Source organism: Mustela lutreola, chromosome 7, assembly GCF_030435805.1.
Source record: "Mustela lutreola isolate mMusLut2 chromosome 7, mMusLut2.pri, whole genome shotgun sequence".
Lineage (NCBI taxonomy): Eukaryota > Metazoa > Chordata > Mammalia > Carnivora > Mustelidae > Mustela > Mustela lutreola.
Genome location: NC_081296.1, coordinates 152,438,134 through 152,456,384, shown reverse-complemented (window position 1 = coordinate 152,456,384; position 18,251 = coordinate 152,438,134). Strand labels below are relative to the sequence as shown.

General features: G+C 68.3%; 1 protein-coding gene across 7 annotated transcripts in view; it reads right to left on the bottom strand.

The window, feature by feature from the left end:
- Nucleotides 1-2,154: 2,154 nt before the first annotated feature.
- MTA1 (metastasis associated 1) overlaps nt 2,155-18,251 on the bottom strand; it is a 30,769-nt gene continuing 14,672 nt past the window's right edge. For 2 of the 7 annotated variants that reach the window (XM_059183351.1, XM_059183349.1), the window contains exons 3-22: nt 17,508-17,601; nt 14,266-14,316; nt 14,050-14,176; nt 13,919-13,982; nt 12,785-12,902; nt 10,424-10,526; nt 9,711-9,810; nt 9,207-9,395; nt 8,261-8,335; nt 8,119-8,177; nt 7,752-7,867; nt 7,427-7,578; nt 7,145-7,334; nt 6,927-7,016; nt 5,769-5,921; nt 5,588-5,623; nt 4,064-4,075; nt 3,134-3,165; nt 2,864-3,015; nt 2,155-2,783 (exon numbers count right to left, since the gene is read on the bottom strand). In XM_059183351.1, the coding sequence (XP_059039334.1) occupies nt 2,633-2,783; nt 2,864-3,015; nt 3,134-3,165; nt 4,064-4,075; nt 5,588-5,623; nt 5,769-5,921; nt 6,927-7,016; nt 7,145-7,334; nt 7,427-7,578; nt 7,752-7,867; nt 8,119-8,177; nt 8,261-8,335; nt 9,207-9,395; nt 9,711-9,810; nt 10,424-10,526; nt 12,785-12,902; nt 13,919-13,982; nt 14,050-14,176; nt 14,266-14,316; nt 17,508-17,601 (2,064 nt within the window). In that variant the 3' untranslated portion in view covers nt 2,155-2,632. Of the gene's footprint in view, nt 2,784-2,863; nt 3,016-3,133; nt 3,166-4,063; nt 4,076-5,587; nt 5,624-5,768; nt 5,922-6,926; nt 7,017-7,144; nt 7,335-7,426; nt 7,579-7,751; nt 7,868-8,118; nt 8,178-8,260; nt 8,336-9,206; nt 9,396-9,710; nt 9,811-10,423; nt 10,527-12,784; nt 12,903-13,918; nt 13,983-14,049; nt 14,177-14,265; nt 14,317-17,507; nt 17,602-18,251 lie in introns of those variants that run through there. The other 5 variants (XM_059183350.1, XM_059183357.1, XM_059183352.1 and 2 more) reach the window with 5 other exon arrangements.

The following is an 18,251-nucleotide window of genomic DNA, read 5'->3' as shown; positions in this document are numbered from 1 at the left end:
CGCGTCCCTGCCCACGGCTCCGGCGGCGTGCATCCTTCCTGGACGCACTAGCTCAGGGTCTAGCGGGTCCAGAGCGCCAGCCTCGGCTTCAAAGCAGCAGGGCTAGGCAGCTGACAAGCACTCGGGGTCCTCTCCCAACGTGGGCACTCCGGACCCCTCCATCCAGGAGCCCGAAGAACCTGGTCCTACTCGCTCTGGAGTGGGGGGTCCAGGAGAACCCCCTCATCTTCCTGAGGATCTGCCTGCCCGTGAGCTCTTTCCTGGACCTCCAACCCAAATGACCCCACCCAGTCTGGGCAGCTCCCCTTGAGCACCCCTTCCTCTGCCCCAAGTACTGGCCAGGCTCCTGGGCCAGGTGTGTTTGTGACAGAATCTGGGCCCCACAGCTCTCCAGAACCTGGACTTTCCCAGCCCCACCCTGGCCCAGCTCCCGGGACCCCGCCCCCCAACCTATAGCCACAGCTGCTCCAGCGAGGACAGCCCAGAGACATGCGGTCCCTCCTCCAGCCTGACTGACCAGCCTGACCAGCCCCCCTTCCCATCCGCACCCTGACTCTGGCCCCTTGCCAGGCAAGGCAGGAGATGGGGGTGGGGAGGCCTCAGCAGTCCTCTCTCCCAGGGCCAGCGGGGTCCAGCGTTTGACACCCAGCTCCTTGCTGAGGCTGGACCTCAGGTGTCTTCTATAAGGTTGTGTGGGAGGAGCCTGGTGCCCAGCCCTGACAGGGCAGTGACAGGGCAGTGACAGTGCAGAGTAAAGGAAAGACTTTGGCATGGGCCCAGCCCCTCTGACAGTGGGGGACAGATCCCCGGTGTGACAGGACTCTTCTGGATCAGTGGACACTGAATAGCACTGTCCACCTCTGAAAGCCCAGAGGGCTACAGGGTGGGCAGAGACAGGGCAGGACAGGTCCCCAATCAACAGCAGGGTTCCAGAGAAGCAGATAGGGTCCATAGATGGTGGGGGCAACTAGCCAGCCAGGTGTGGGGGCAGGTCCATTGTCCCCTGGGGCCATAGTGGCTTGGCGTCTTGGCAATGTTGGTAACTAGCACACAGGACCGTCTTGGCTCTGCTGCATGGACCCCCGGGGAAAGGCGGGGGGGGGCGGGGTTTGGAGGTGCAGGCCCCTCCTGGGGACGACTCTTGTATCCGAAATCCCCTGCGCCTGGCGGGGAGGGAAGGGACCCCTTGCCCACCCTCAGACCCCAGGTTGGAAAAAGGGTCCTAGGCAAAATCTCCACGCAGAGACACCACAACCTGCCTCGGGGCAGGGTGGGGACAGGAGGACTAGGGCCCACTTCTCCAACACCCTGGCCTGTCACCTTACTGGGCCCCCTCCAGGCTGGAGGTGGGAGGCCAGGGCTCCCTTATCTGTTCTCAGCGGGAAGCAGGAGCCGCGGCTATTTTAAGTCCCCGCTGAGATGTGCACACATCCCGGCAGGACTGGGGGCGGGAGGCAGAGCTCAGGGAGATAGGAGGAGCCCCGCCTCTGAGGGCCGCTGGGGTGGCAGGGATGGAGGTGTCCCCCTCCGCTGGACCCCACTCTTCGGAGGCTGGATTGCTCACACCGGTCTCGCCAGCCTGCAGGGGTGGGTGCACACGGACGGCCAGAGGTAGAGTTTCTGAGAACAACGTACTTGTTGAAATCTGAGCAAATCCTCACTCTGGAAACTCCACACCTGCTGGGGGTTGGCCCTGCGGCTCTGGGCAGAAATCCGCAGACAGCTGGGGCAGGGCTCTGCCAGGAGCAGGGAGGTGGGCCGGCCTGACCCAGCTCTGCAGGCTGCCCCGGTGGGATGAGAGCCACGCAGCCACAGGAGCCAGACACCTGCCAGTCTGGGTCCCAGGGCACGTCCGGGGCCCCCCACCCCCACCATCTCAGCCAGACACAGGGGGTCTCAGCTCCACAGTGGGAAGGCCCTAAGCTCTGGACAGCCCTCTCCTGACCTCCACGGGAGAGATGGGGTCCTTGCGCCACACCCTGCACAAGGCAGGTGTGGGGGGCAGAGACAAAACGACAGAAACCCCAGCCCAGGCACAGGTCGCCTGGTGCTCATGGGGGCTTTGGCCGCGCCCGGCGCACAGGTGGGCCTGGGATGGCCCGAAGGCCCCAGGCAAGGGGAGGGACAGGGGACAGAAGACACAGGAAGGGCTGGTTGGTTTTTTTCTTTTTATGAGTTTTTTTTTCTTTGTTTTTTTTTAATATGAAAATTACTTGAAAAGACCAGGGGCCAACCCCACCAGGCAGCTCGGCCAGCCACTGGCCGTGCCGATCCTAACATTCCAGATGTAAGTTACAGAGCTTAAGTTCATCTACAAAAAAAGTAATAAAAATAAAATTTAAAATGGCACCTTCAACAGAACACAACGAGACTCCCGCCGTCCCGCGAGGCCCGCAGCTGGTGCAGGCGTCCGGGGACGGTCCCTCAGCTCCGCTCCGGCCAAAAAGTAAACACAAAGCTAAAAACGGCTCCTCGGCATTCGGGGAATAAGCTTGACGGCACTTCTTCCCGCGGCGTCCCCGAAGGAGCGGCTTCTCTGCGGTGGGGCGGGAGGGGGCTACCAAAACCGGGCGGCGGGCGGGCGGGCGGGCGGGGGCTGTGGCCGCAGAGGCCTCGCGGGGCCGCGAGACGCCTAGTCCTCGATGACGATGGGCTCGTCGTTGACGGGGGCCGGCGGGGGCGGCCGCAGCGGCAGGGCCTGGCTCTGGCGCAGGGCGACCGGCTTGTAAGGCCTGCGGGCCGCGCGCTTGGTCTCCGAGGACGACAGCAGCTTGCGGACCTTCCTGTGGACAGAGCGACGCCCGCGGGTGACGAGGGCGTGGTGGCTGCCCCCGGCTCACCCGTGGCCCGGGGAGGCCCCCACCTGGTCTCCTCGGTGGCCATGTAAAAGACGTCGTCAGGGGCGTCAATCCAGTTCATCCGCCGCCGCTTGACGGGGGGCAGCGAGCCCCCCCGGATCAGCCGCACTTTGGTGGGGTAGGACTTCCCGTTGAGCAGGAGGTTCCGGCTTGGTCCCTGTGGCAGGGGGGAGGCGTGAGGGGGGCCCCAGGGAACGAGGGAGCCGTGTGCAGGCACACATCCGGGCAGGGCTCCTGCAGCCTCCCCACGCCTCATCGCCGGCTCACCCTCTTACCATGTGCCTGGTCTGCCCGTGGTTCGCCAAACCTGATGGGAGAAGAAGGGAACGTGAGGCCCGGCAGCCGGCGGGCAGGGACCTGGAGTCACACACAGCCTGGGCCCGGGGGATGGGGGCGGGCCTGTCCTGGCCCTGGCCCAGTCCAAACAGCCCCCAGCTGACCCCACAGCTGCTGGGGCTCCAAGACCACCTCTGGCCCAGCCTGGAGGACAGGTACCGCCGTGGGCTCGAGGCAAGAGGCCCGGAGTCTCAGGTCTGACAGCCCGCTCCCTAGCACGCAGGCCGCCCGCCCTCGACTGCGCGAGACAGACGAAGCCGGGTTTACGGAGTAGCCAAGCAACGCCGAGCCCGGCTGTGAACACTGTGGGGTCAGAAGCCCCCTGCAAGGTGGCCCCTGCTCAGACGAGCTGCACAGACCCCAACAGGCCAGGCAATGTGTGGCTTTCTCCCAAGGGCGTCCAAGCGTCCCTCACTGACCCTGGGGCTAACTGCCTTGGAGAAGTGAACGGAAGCTTCTAGAAGAGACCAGGCCAGATGCTTCCACCCTATGGGTTGGGCCTGGAGCTGCAAGCCTGTGCCAGTGGCCCCCCACCGAGAAGGCCCTGCCCTAGGTCGTGGTTCACATGCCCCCAGACCCTGGCCCGGCGACCCCGGGGCCGCCACGGCCGCCCCTGCTCTACCGGCAGCAGTGAGTGCACACACGGGAGTGTTCACCCAGCACAGGAACGTGCCGTGGGAGCACGCGAGCCTGTCCTGCAGGGACTAGCTCTCCCCAGACACACTTCTCGGCCAAGGTCTTTGTCTTGGGGAGCAGCTGTCCAGCCCCCCCGCCCCCGCAAACCACCTGCTAACTGGGGGTGCCCGGGGGCAGGGCAGAGGGAGGGCTGCCGTACCAGGCCTGCAGCCCCCCGGCCCGGTGCTACTTACCCAGGTAAGTGCCTATCAGAGCGCCGGGCGCGGAGGGAAGAAAACACACGGTTAGTGGGAGACCGTGAGCTCAGGCACGGCCACGGGCCATGGGCTGAGGAGCAGACGTGCCGGCGGGGCCCAGTTAGTGAACGAGTGCCCCAAGGGTGCGGCCCTGGCCCAGAGCTCAGCTCAAGCCTGTCCTGTGGTGACCCAGGGGGCCGGCTGTGGCCTCCCCTGTGCCGGGCTCGTGTGCGAGGCCCCCGAACCCCTGGGCGGGGGGTGGGCGCCCCAACAGCCTGGGGACCCGCATGCTAGGGCTGAAGTGGAGAAACACACCAATTGGGATAAACTGAAGAAATAAAGGTTAATAAATTAACCTCGTTCACCACACGGGCTAACGGCTTTTTACAAAACAAGCCCACAAGCGGTGCAAGCATGGGCTTCCGCTTCGGCCAGACGTGATCGGGGGTCTGCGGGGCGTCTGCCCAGAGGGCTGGCGAGCAGGCCGGCCCCACTGCTGACACAGGGCAAGAGGCAGGCCCCGGCAGGAGGGCGGGGGGGGGGGGCAGCAGACAGCTAAGAGAAGAGTGGGCGGGCCCGGAGCAAGGCCAGGCTGGACAGCTGCTGCCTGCTGCCATTTCCAGGTCCCTGTGCCTGGCCCACCACCATGGGGGCTGGGGACTCTGGGCACATCCATGCTCGCTGGCCCGTGCTGTCGGAGTGCCCACCCGGGCCCCTGAGCCTCCCATCACCAGGGGCCACGAGTGCATTCCCCCCGTCCTTCCCTCTGGCCTGCTGCCCCTGCCTGCCCCGCTCATGGGTCCGGCTGCTGGCTGACCCTGGGGCAGCCAGAGCCACTGGGACCCACAGGCCCCCCACAGCCACCACCTCCCTCTGGAGCAGCCCCAGAGCCCATGGGTGCCCCTTGCCCAGCTGAGAAAGCAAAGCAAGACCCTGAGCCGCTGCAGGGGGCGACTGTGGACACCCTGGACGCGTGACCATGGCACCGGGGCACCTGCCGCCCGTGCCTTCTCAGCCAGCCTCGGTCCCTTCCCCTGGGAGCCCCACCCCTGCAGGGCCGTGGCCCGGACCACGTCCACAGCGCGGGCCTATCTGCCCCCACTGGAGAGGCCAGCGTCCCGAAGCCCCCCTCACCCCAGGCAGGGCGCGTAGGAGGGCTGGAGGCACAGCACGGGCAGCCACGGGAGCGAAGGCTGACGGCATGCGGGCAGTCACAGCACGACGGCGGACAGTACAGGCAGGCGGGGGCGCCGGGGCTACCCGAGCATGGACAGTCCACTGACCGGGCAACGGGAGGGCGGGGGCGACCCGTGAGCCGGAGGCCCCAGGGAAGGACGTGGCACGTGGGGGCCTGCAAGGGTCCCCTGCCCAGTGACGCGGGAGCGGCCCGGCCCGCGTGGACTGCCCCGTGAGCGGGCCCCGAGCCGCCCGCCGTGCACCATGCATGCGAGAGCACAGCACACACAGGCACCGCCTGGGGGCTTGCACGGCGCCCACGCCCGCGGCCGCCCCAGGCCTTACCCCTACTGGGCATCAAGAGACGCTTCTTCATGCTGCCTGCCAGCGCCCGGCGGCGGGAGAGAGGAGAGAGAGCATGGTCAGCAGGTGAAGGCCAGGCGGGGCCGGGGCAAGGCAGCCCACAGCCGGCAGGCCGCACCGGCCGAGCACGCAGGCCCCGCCTGGCTGCCCAGCGGACACTCACCGTCCACACCGTTGTGCTGCTCGTAGCTCCTCTTGCCCAGGATGGTGGGGGAGCCGTTGTTGATGACGGGGGCCGACTTGGCAGGGGTCAACCCGCCAAGCACACCGGATACGCTCTTCACAGGGTCGGGCTTGGGGGGGCGGGGATGGGTCTCTGTCGGGAGCGGCACAGGATGGGCTTTGTGGGAGCCGAAGGGCAACAGCCGCCCCCAGGCCCCACTGTGACGGGGGATGACCGCAGGGCCCGCTGGGGCAGACCCCCCCCCCAGGCCCGCACCTCGGGGTGTTCTGGGAGCAAGGAGAAGCCAGGGAGGGCCGGGCCCCCCCGGTCACTGGGCACACGCCAGGAGCTGCAGGCTCCAGACACGGCCCCAAAACAAGCAGGCCCATCAGAGGTGTCCAGGTCTGGGCCAGCAGAGCGGACCGCAGGAGGCTGGCCGCCGGCCAGGCAATGAATGAACAGCCGGGCGGCCGAGCCAGGGACATGTCCCACCGAGGGCTGGGCCATGGCTGGCTCAGGCTCGTACCTGCCAAGGCTCCCCAGCCCTTGGTGGCTCTCAAAACGGGGCAAGGCCCAGACCCACGACCCAGACCTGGACACCGGATGACGCAAGACCCACTTGTGTGCACACGGACACACTTAGCTCACAGCTTTGGAATGTCCTTTCTAGAAGGTCAACCACCTCCATGCCGGGAGAGGCTGACTCGCAACCCGGCCCGGCCCTGAGCCCAGCGAGGGAGCCAGCCCGGAGCTCTCACGCCCTAGCGGCCGGCGGCTGAGCGGGTGCTCAGGAGGACGCGCCCTGTCCGCTGCTGACCAGTGCCCGTGCCGCTCACACAGCGATGGGCCTTCCTCTGGGGTGGGGGTGAGGGACCATCCTGCAGGTGCCCACCGTGGACGCCCATCCTGGCTATGTCCGACCCAAACCCTGGAGCCCGCCAGGTCCCCTCCGCAGTACAGAACCGCAGGATGGAGGGGAGGGTGGGGCTGGGACCACGGCGGCTCAGGCCCCCATCGCCCCTCCAGGCCTGGTGTGGTGTGCGAGGTCCCAGAGGGGCAGGCCAGGAGCACGGGGGTCGGTCCGCAGCAGCATGGAGGGCGCCCCCGCAGGTGCCCCTGAGCACAGCAGCCACGCCGTGCGGGCTGGGGCAGGCTCACCGAGATACCGCAGCACAGCTTCCAGGGGCTTCCGCACAGCCTGCTTCAGCACCAGCGGGCTCTGGGAGGCTTCGGGCAGCCGGGCCGTGCCTGCGGGGGCCGTGCAGGTCAGGGGGGCCCAGGGCGGGAACCCCAGCCCCGCGTCCCCTGCGTCCCCCGCACGCATCCCCGCCCCCACAGCACAACCCGTGAGCTGGAGGCCAGGGACTGACACTCACACTCGGCCTTGATAGCCGCACTGTTGATGGGCACGTAGGGGTGGCGGGCGGCGTGCCACGGGCGCAGGATCTCTCGGCACAGGCGCCGGGCGATGCGCGTGAGCTTGGTGGTGTGCAGGTAGAAGGCCTGTCTGGTCTTCATGGCAAACTTGGGGCTCCCGCTGCTCCGGGCTGGGATGCCGTGGGGGCTCTGCGGAAGGGGGCGCGCCGCCCCGACACAGCGCCATGACCGCGGGCCGCGCGCCCGGCCGGGCATGGGGGCGGGGAGGGGCGCCCACTTACCATGTTGCTGCGGTTTGGTCCCGGCCTCTCTCCGTCTAACCGGGTTGGCATTTTCAAGCCACCGTACTTCTTCCAGTACGTCCAGCAAGACGCGCAGAGGCGACACTGCATGTTAGGGGGACCCCAAGAATACCACTGGTAAGACTGGGCGGCTACGGACAACAAAGTTGGAGACAGACGGGTCCTTAAGCAGAACCGGTGAACAGCAGAGAGCATCACAGCGTCGCCTGCCCGCCCGCCCGCCGAGCGCCCCCCGCCAGGACCCCAGGGCGGCACAGGGCGCCCAGCGCGCGGGTGGGCCCCGAGGCCCGGGGCGGGCACTTACTGTAGCAGCTCTCACAGGCTCGGCCGGCCCCAGGGCTCTGGCCCGGCGCCCCCGCGCCGTTCACCACGCCTGCCTTGACGTTATTGGCGCTGATCTGGTTCGGGTTTGGCTTGTTACTTAGGGTGAGGAGAGAGGGAGTCCGTCACGGGGGCGCCGGCCGCAGCTCCGGGAGACGAGCGGCCCCATCCACGCCGGGCGGGCGCCGGCGCTCTCCCCTGCAGTCCTGGGCGCAGCTGCGGCCGGCTCCGAGCCCCGTCTGCACCCCAGCTCTGGCTGGCAGAGCCGTGCTCGGCCCAGAGGAGGACCGCGCCCCTCCCGCCCAGCCCATGGCCCCCGGGGGAGCGAGGACACGCCGGGGCGCACTTACTAGTTGGGGATATAGACTTGCTTCAGCTTGCTCTCCGCCTCGGCTGCTTTCAAGCGTTTCTGGAAACAGGAAACGGAGGTCAGGGACCCGGGCAGGGAAGGGCTGCCGGTCAGGGCACGGGGCGCGGGCGGGGGGCACACACCTGCTGCACGTATCTGTCTGTGGTCTTCCACATGTAGTAGTACTCGATGATGCTGGTGAGGGACTTCCAGGGCAGCTGCACGGGACGGGGTTGCGCGTCAGGCAGCAGGGCCTCCTGAGCAAGGAGCCCCCCCACCGGACAGGACCCCTCCCGAGGACGGCCGGCTTGCCGCCATGTGGCCCTCCCCAACCGGTGGAGGGGGCTCCCGCCAGCCCTGCCCACGCCAGCTGTGGGACCAATGTGCTCTGGGCATGAACGACACACGTCTGTGGTGTGGATGCAACGTGGAAAGCTGCCTCGTGGCTTGCGGGACTCAGATGCCGTCTGTACGCTGTCCCCAACCTGCGGCCGAGGCGGCCACACACTCACAGTGGGGTCCCAGCCCCGCGGCCCCACGTGTCTGGCCAAGCGTTCCCTGTGGGCCACCTTCTGGCTACGCTCGCTCACCGTGTCTGGGACCTCAGCAAGTCCCTCCTACGTCAGACTCCGGAGCGTGGGGACCCGGCCCTCTTCTCTGCCCTCCACGGGCCTGTCTACTGTGGCAAGTCCCCCACGCCTCCTAGAGGCTTGCTGGGAGGCCCACCCGTGACCTGGGACGTTCCTCCTCAGACGCCGGCCTGCTGGCCGTGTCCTGGCTGCCCCCAGGGCCCCTGCCGCCTCCACCGGTGCACTCCCCACGGGGCTCGCCGTGCTCGACGCGGCTGTCCCTTTGGAAGCGCATGTGTAGTCTGGCGCAGCACAAGGACAGAGAAGAGCGTGCGAGGCCACAGGCGCTGCCCACGCTGGCACTGCCAGGGGCTCACGGAGGGACAGTCCTCAGTGGACACGGAACCAGGACACGGGAGGACAGGCTGAGCGGCTTCAACAGAAGCCATCGGCGGCCACGGAGCCAGGAGGACCCCGGTGCTGCCCCGGGGAGGGGTTCCGCGCGCACACCGGCACTCACAAAGTCTTGCTGGATGTCTGTGAAGTCCTTCCCGTACTTCTCCAAGGCCTCCTCGAACAGGCTGGCCTCGGAGGCGGACCACTCCTCCATCTCGTCCCTGCAGAGCACGGGCCCGCCCTGCGGCACCAGCGCCGAGATGGCCTTGGCGACGTCGTACACGCTCTTGTGCAGCGTGTCCATGGCGTGGAACTGTGGCGGGACACACGGGGGTCACGCAGGCCCCCCCCCTGCTGGGAGAGGAGGAGGGGCCCGGGAGACAGCCGGGCGTCCGCAGGGATGCCGGTGGGCCTGCGCCCTGGACGAGCCTGCGGGGCTCTCGCGGACAGCAGGGGCAGACCCGTCCCACGTGGAGCCAGCGAACACAGTCAACCTGTTTCCTCGCCCCCTCCTGTCCCTGCCCACCCTTGCTAGCGTGGGAACCGGCAGGGAAATGTGCCCTGTGAGGGGCGGGGACGGGGCAGGCCACCACAGGCCCCACCAGCATCAGCCGGGGTCCCCACTTACCAAAGTGATGTCCCGAGAGGCGGCTGCGGCGCTCATGTGCAGGCTGGGCTGCCGGACGGAGCTGCTGCAGTCCAGGGCTCGCGCGAAGGTGCCCACAGAGCTGGGGGTGGGGACAGTGACCACTGAGACCCCCTCTCTCAGTGACCAGAGAGACCCCCCCCAGCCCTACCCAGAGCACACGAGACGGCAGGCCCTGGAGACGTCGCGTGTGGCTCTGCTTCCCGAGCTCCTGGCAGGGTCCCCCTGCACAGTGAAGGCTCGGGGTGCAGCTGAGAACCACGGGGGCCCCCTGCACCCTCACAAGGCCTCCCCGCCGCTCGCCCAGCCCCAGGGCTCCACGGGGACCAGGAGTAGGCGTGTGCCCTTCTTGGAACCCTGCCTCCCTTGTGGCCCGAAGGCCCGGGTCTCAGGGGCCGTGTCCTTCCTTCTCAGCTCCCCCGAGCCCCACCCTGCTGTGTGCCCACGGCAGCCCACGGCTCGTCCGGACAGGGACACGCATCTCTGCTGTCACCCAGCCCCAGGAACAGCCCCATCTGTGCCCGGCAGCTCGGCCTCTGCAGGTACCCGGCCCCCACAGGGTGTGGGCAGGCGACCAGGCCCCGCCTCTCAATCCACTGAGCCACCCAGGCGCCCCCAGGCCCCGCCTCTCAAAGCCGGAGCCGCCCCAGGACCCCAAGAGCAGTCTCCGCGTCCACGGAAGGGAAGGGACCCACCGGGCCACCACCAGGAACTGGTCAATCTGCTTGTCTATGAGCGGGTTGTGTGCCTCCCACACCTTGGTCTCCAGCCTGGACTGGTCACGGCCGTCCTCCTCACCTGCACGAAACAGAAGGGTGACGCCAACAAGACCCTCAGACCCCCCCAGGCTCACACCAAGGCTTTTCAGAACAAAGGGTCTGCTCGCTTCTGGGGCCCTGGGGGACAGGCAGAGGGCCAGGTGGGCCCAGGAGGCGAGGCTGCCGTCGACATGCTGGGCACCCAATGCATCTTCCGCTCTGTGAACAGCACGCCGGGGCCGGCCACTGGGGCTGGACGGGCCCGACGACAGGCTGGGGGCCGGCACAGCAGGCCTGACAACGGCGGCAGAGGCAGCTCGTTCTGGGTTTGCTGATCAAGCTCCGGATCCTGAGGCAGTGTGAGGTCCCCCAACTGGGACACAGGACGCCGACACGGCTACGTCCGGCACGGGTATCTGCTCGGCATCCTGCCCCTGGCCGTGCTTGACCCCGCAGACACCAGAGCTGGGCTGGAGCCCGCGATCCGGTGGACGTGACGGCTTCGGGCAGAGCAAGCTCACAAGCAGAGGGCAGCACGGACGGCACAGGAGACACCCGGGGAGGGTTCACGCCCCTGCATGGCCGGCCAGCGTGAGCAAGGCACTCCCTGGCCCACGGCCACAGCCACAACCTCTCAGGCCTGCAGCTGCCCATGTGCCGGTGAGCCGCTCTGTGCCCCTTGCTTGTGGGGGCAGCGAAGTCCAGACCGAGGTCGAGGACCTTCACAGCCGTGTCCCCCACTGCATCAGGGCCCAGCCCACCCTCCACAGAGTCTGTGTGAGCAGGTGGCTCAGGCCGGGCTCACAGTCGCCAGGAAAACACGTGCTCCCTCGCTTCAGGGAAAGTCAGGCCTCGTGGGCCCAGCCGGGGTCACGGCCCCCCAGCACAGGGGTGCGGGACAGATCCGGGACTGGGAATCCGGACACGCCTCCCGGCTGCCCCGGACGGAGGCACAGGCTGAGTACGGGTGGGCTGCTCCCAGTGTCGCGGTGGCGTCCTTCCCCAGGCGACCGTGTGCGGAGACCCTCGCCTGGGATCCAACGCCTCCCACCACCGAGCCTGGGGGCCAGCCCACGCGAAGCCCCCGCGGGCGCCACGCCGCTCCCACTTCAGTTTCAGATGCGTGGCAGGCAGGGCGCCGTCTCGTTCCCTGGGAGGGTCCTGGGCTCCAGGGGCGAGACCCCCTTGCTCCAGCACCCAGGAGCTCTCGCGGCCCAGGCCCGGGCCCTGCACCCCTGAGGCTGCCCTCGTGGCCTGGCACCCAGGTCCCTGCCGGGAAAACTAAGGGCCTCGGACACAAGCCACTCAGTGCTCCTTCGGTCAGACCGGCTGCCCGCAGGACGGCGCAGCTCGTGGTGGGGCACGTGCTCAGGGAAGCCCCCAGACGCGGCCCGGAGCCAGAAGGGGGGACGCAGGGCAGGACAAAGGGGCCCCGTGTGCTTCCTGGTGTCCTGCAGTGGCTGCCCCCAGGCACCTTCTCACGACCAACCGCCCCGAACATAAAACCACCAGCCGTCACAGGGAGGAAGCCGGTGTGCAAGCGCACACGCGTACTCGGCGTCGGGTGTGTGTGTGGAGGGGGCGCGTGGGCACACGCACGTGCAACGAGGCAGCACACGTGTCAACACCACCAGACCAGTTGGAGAAGGGGGCCTCACACGCATGGAGGAGGGCCGCAGGCCCCAGAAGGGCGCATGTCCTCTGGGAAGAGTGGACACCGGGCCCTCGGCCAGCTGGCCCGACGAGCCGCGGGCCCACAGACCCGGTTGGGCTTGGAGCAGGGACGTGACCCTGCAGCGCCGAGAGCCCCAGAGGACGCGGGACGGAGGTGCTCACGGTGGAGCCCCCCAGAAAGACGCTCACGGCAACTGGCCACAGGCTCACCCACGGGTCCCACATCACAGCTCACAACTACCTCGGCAGAGCGGCAGGGGACGGGAGTGCACCTTGGGGGCGGGCAGGGGGCTGGGGAGACCAGCGGGCCAAGGGCCCCAGGCAACACCCAGCCGAGGATGCCCCTGGCCCGGCACCCCTGCACCAGCTCGCAGACGGCCCCGGCCCGGCGCCCCTGCATCAGCTCAAAGGAGAAACGATGCGGCCGTCCAGGCGCAGCCCACACTTCCCAGGCCCCAGCTGCCGGGGCCCGCGACGCCCACTGGACAGATGCGCACGGCCTCCCCCTGCACCACTACGGACGGCACCTCCCACAGGCAGGAGCCGGCGACACGGGCAAATTCATTCAAACAAGGTTTTTTGGAGATAAAGCTGAAGAGAGCCGCTGGCCGCGCCCGCGCCCACCTTCCTTCAGCAGGTCAGTGATGTCCGCCTGGTACCGGTTTCCCACGCGGATCTCTCCCTTATCGGCCAGCAGGGTCTTCTGCTGGGGGTCGTAGACTAGAGAATAGAAGAAGAAATCCTGAAAGACAGCACACGACGTGGCGTCAGCAGGCCGCCCGGGGCCCTGGCTGGAGCCCACCCCACGCAGGGCGCTCCTGCGCTGCTGGCCGTCGCCGGGCCACAGCCCCGCAGGACGCTCGGGGAGCAACGCGGGTGCACGGGATGCTCGCATGCAGCCCCCGCAGAGACGCCCATGCACCACGGAACATTCTGGACCCGATGCCCAGGCGGCTCGCCCGTCTGACCCCTGCTGCCTGCATCAGACATTCAGCCGAGTTTCCCAGAAACCACGTTGAGCTGGCCGGCGGCCATGTGGGCTTTGGGCGCTGGGCCTCTGGCTCAGCCCGGAGGCTGCCACGAGCCTCCATTGCCCGACCCCCCGAGGCTGGACCAGACACGACTACAGCACCTTCAGCACGGCCCGCTGACTCGCAAGAGCGAGGTGCTTCCGGAGCCAGCGACTGGACACCGGCGAGAGCAGCCGGGCCTCGCCTCCGGGACGCACGTAGGCTGCCGGGCTCAGCCCCGCCACGGGCGCCTCCGGCACTGCGCACCCTGCCGCGCAGCAGCCCGCGCCTTCTCTGAGCATCTGCCCGCCTGCTCTGCAGGACTGTCTGGGGGCCCGTCCCCTCCCGGCAGCTCTGCAGGCTCCCGCACACAGGAGGGGTGAGGCGGGGAACACGCGAGCCACCACAGGCCACCCACCCCTCCACACCCCATCTGTCCCCGCGGACACATGCGTGTCTGGAGACATTTTCGGGGGCCACACCCGGGGCGGAGGGGGATTGGGGAGTAGCAACCCACAAATACACGAGGTCCCCACTCTTGTCTGTGGTGCAGGAACGCGCCGCGGCCCCAAGCCCCTGCCAAGGCTGACGTTTCTGGCTTCACAGAAACCGAAGCCCTTCCTGCTGCCCGGCCAACACGGCTGCGGCTCACGAAGGTGCAGGTCCCTGTGACACCCCTCCAGGCTGTGCCCCTGCCCATCCTCCAGGGCTGCAGACCCGGCCCCAGGGACCCTGCGGCCGGCCTCACCTCCCGCTCCAGGTAGGACTTGAGGGACTCGGTCTCGTTGAGCAGGGTGACGCTGCACTTCCCTCTGCAAGAGCGGGCACGGCGTCAGCGGGGCAGGGCGGCCCCTGGGCACCCTCCGGGCCGCCGGCTACCTGATGTGAGTGGCGGGCAGCGACTCCAGCTGCCGGGACAGGAACAGCTCGCGGTGCCGCAGCTGGTGCTTCAGCTTCTCGGGCAGGTCCACCATCTCCGGGTTCTCCATCTCCTCCTCGAGCTCTCCTGACGGGCGGGGGTCCCGTGAGCCCGCCGCGCCTGCCGCATGCTCTCCCCCCCAGCCCGGGCGGCTCCCCGCGGCGCGCGGCTCTTACCTTCCTCGCCGTTGTCGGCCCCCGGTCCGGTCTTGTAGCAGACTGACAGGGCTAAACGGACAGACAGACAGCGCCCGGACGGGGGTCGGCGATGGAGCACCGGCCGCCCACCCACCCAGCCACCCGTGGGCTGTGGGGAGAGGGAGCGGGGAGGGGGGTGGACACGGGGCCGAGGGCCTCAGAGCCGGCAACGGGCAAGGGACGGCCCGGTCAGGTCAGCGGTGAGTCCACCGTCCCACGCACGCAGGCCCAGCGGGCCTCAGCCACACCTGCAGGGCTGGACCAACGATCCCGCAGGGCGCCCAGGATTCACATGTGTGCGTGTGCATGCCTGTGCGTGTGTGCACGCGCGTCCGGGTACCGGGAAGCCCAGCACACAGCGCTGGGGGTGCAGTGACCCTGAAGGCACAGTGGAGGTCTGGGGCGGTGTGCGGGCTGTGGGAGGCCATGCAAGGGCAGGGGCGTGCAGAGGTCAGCCACCGCACGGCGCAGCCCCAGGGCCCTATCCGGGTCTCTCAGCCGCCACGTGGCCCTCTGCTGCCCCCCTGTGGTGACCAAGGGAAGTCCCCGGGTACACAGGCCAGGGCTCCCAGGGAGAGGCGGTCTCATGTTTGCTCCAGGGGTGTGGGCCCCGGAACCCAAGGGTCCACACTGCCAGCCCCCGGAGCCCGAGGGCCCACACCGCCGGCCCCCGGAGCCCGAGCGTCCACACCGCCGGCCCCCGGAGCCCGAGCGTCCACACCGCCGGCCCCCGGAGCCCGAGCGTCCACACCGCCGGCCCCCGGAGCCCGAGCGTCCACACCGCCGGCCCCCGGAGCCCGAGCGTCCACACCGCCGGCCCCCGGAGCCCGAGCGTCCACACCGCCGGCCCCCGGAGCCCGAGGGTCCACACTGCCGGCCCCCGGAGCCCGAGGGTCCACACTGCCGGCCTTTTGCCTCCCTGCCCACTTGCTGCACCCCAGCCTGCGGACATCACCCGTGTCCAGACATCCCCCAGCCAGACACAAGCCCACCGTTACCCATCAGAGCCGCCCTCAGTAGGGGTACGGAGGGGCCCCAGGAGTGGGAAGGGCTTGGGTCCTATGTGCACCCCCAGGACACAGGGAGAGCTTCCCACAGCCCCGTGCCCCCCATCTCAGCACCCCAAGCCTTCCTGCGGGCTCAGCCTCCAGGAGCCCAGGGAGTCACGGCTGGGGAGGCAGCCTGTGTGTCCTGGACCACCGTGTCCTGGTCCTGGACCCCACGTCAGGGGCTCCGCCCCCCACCTGACCTAGCAGCTAGCTCCGGGCGTCTGGGGAGGTCAGCTGTGCCTGCCACTCTCCCAGCACAGAGGGTCCTGCTCTCAGGACAGCTCTGCGTGGGCGTGCAAGGTTCGGGGCAAGGGGCTGTGGCCACGTGTGCTGTGACCTGAGGAGACCGTCCCGGTTGCCTCCAAGGGGTCAGGATGGAGCGGACAGCGGCTGGGACATCCCACGGAGGTGTCACTGCTGCGGGTCACCCATGTGGCCCAGGGGCATCTAGCCTAGGCTGGGGCTTCTGTCTCTGAAGAAATCCTGTCAGCTGACGGACGGGAAAGGCCAGAGGCCTCTGACTGAGCAGTGGGTTCCCTGGGTCTCTCCCTCCTGCTGGAAGAAGGGCCCGCAGTGACCACACCCGCCCGACACTGGGCTGCAGCACGGGCATGACGGCGGGCGGCTCTCTCCTGGGCTGCACCAGCAGAGCTGGCTCCACGGAACGTGGCTGCTGGGAAAACCACCAGAAGACTCCACGGCCAGCACAAAGCGTGGCGGCTCCCAGAACGGAGGGAGGGTCCTGCCGGGGACGGACCCCATCATGCACCCCACTACAGTGCTCTGGGGGACCCTCAGGGCCACTGCCTCCCCCCCACCAGCTCCCATCACATAACACCAGCCCAGCGCCCTCCTGGAGCGGACCTCCATGGTGCCCCACGCGGGAGAGCCCGGCCCTGGGGACACCGTGGGCCACGTGTGCAGGGGATGGAGACCGAGCCACTCTGGGCCAGGCAGCGGACACAGGTGAGGAGATCCTCAAGCATCAACACACCAAGTCAACAGTGACCCCCGGGTCTCACCGTTTATGCTTCATCTACGACTAGACACAAGCCACCGGCATCCTGAGTGCACGGTGGCCGATGAAACCAGAGGGGGGCATAAGGCGCACCAAGGCCCACAGCCACCCCACGAGCACAGACATGGCCCCGCTGTCACCCGGGAAGCCCCTCCCCTGGGAAGCCAGGCAAGGCCAGCCAAGCACCAGCTCGGCTGTGCACCCCTGCACAGTGCAGGGGCCTGTCCCAGGGCCCTGCTGAGCTGTGCTGATCTGCCGGGGGCCCCTAAACGCGCCTCAGTGCTTCCGTCCCTCATCCGAGGCCCTGGGAGACCTGGTCCCAGACCCACTGCCTCTGGCCCCTCTAGGACCCACGGTGGAGGCCGGTGTGGCCTGAGTGTGCAGCCTCTCCCACCACCATGATGGGGGACAGGCAGGGGTCCCCCCCAGCTAGGCCATCCTGGCTCCCCCGTGTCTGGATCCCCAACCCAGAGGGACAGGTGGGACCACACCTGCCCAGACACACCGGATGAGCTCATGAGAACAGCGCCGGTGCCCAGGCGGGACGGCCTCTCAGGCAAGCACCGGGGGACCGGCGGCAGGCAGACCCCACACCCGAGGGGAGCCGTCCTCCCCCGATAGAGGCCAGAACACCGGCCCAGGCTGAGGCAGCTCCGACCCCAAGGATGGGGACGCTGGGAATCCCCCCGTCACTGCTGGCTGGAGGGGCCACACGGGACCCTGGGGCATGGAAGCAGGTGCGGCCCAGTCCCCAGACTGTGGCTTTCTGTTTTCAAGCGGGGATGCTGGCCCCTGGCCGGGAGGGGCTCACGCTAAGCTGCTGGGAGCCCCTCACGCCACGACTTCTGAGACTCAGGTTCTGACTACAGAAAGCACAGCTCCAAGCAGCACCCACAACCTTCCAGTGGGAGCCCCGCACCCCCCCGCAACACCCAGGCAGGGTTCCCCAGGTTGGTCCTGTGAGCCAGAAACCCCAGGGAGGCGCGCCAGGCCAGCGGCCCGGACGTGGCAAGGCAGCAGAGGGCCCGGGCAGCGGCGCGGAGAGGCCTCCAGGACCCCGCGAGCCGACCCTGGGGGTGGGGGGCACAGGGCAGGTGGGAGCCACAGACCCAGCTGCACCCTGGGCCACCCCCGTGGGAACGGCCGAGACTCACTGGCGTGCTTGTCGGCCAGAGCGATGAGTGTGCTGGAGATGTCTCGTCTGCGGTAGAAACACACCACCTTGGCCTCCACGTTCCCGTTGGCCGTCTGCAACAGCAAAGCAGGGACTGAGAACACACGCCCCCAACGGACTGCTCCCAGCAGGGGCAGCCCCCAGAAGGGGCCTGGGCTGGGACCTGTGACCCAGCGAGGGGATGCTCGATGGACCTAAGCCCAGTCTGGGTTCCTACCCACCCGAGGTCTACCTTCCCTCCACCTCTGGTGTCATCTGTGGACACAGCTGACCCTACCCACGGGCCCAGATTCACTCCTAGTGGCCTCTTTGTCCCTCCGATAGGTCTTGCTTGCTCAGGGCCAGAACCTGGTGGACATCTGGTCACCAGAATAGGACGACCATGCCCCAAGGTTGGCCAAAGCCTGCCGTGCCCTCGGCCCCTGGAGCACCTGCCTTCTGGCACCCCTCTGGGCCTGACCAAGGCCAGCACACCCCTGAGCAGACCCTGGTGTCGAAACGGAAGCAGCCAGGGCCATCCGGAGGACTCAGTCTGGTAAGCGTCGGACTCTGGAGTTCATGTCAGGTCCTGATCGCAGGGTGGTGCGATTGAGCCCCCCAACCGGGCTCCATGCTCAGCGGGCGTCTGCTCGGGATCCTCTGCCCCGTTCTCCTGCTTGTGCTCGCCCTCTCCCGAATACATCCATCTTGAAAATACACCCAGAGGCAGCCCGCGAGAGACTGG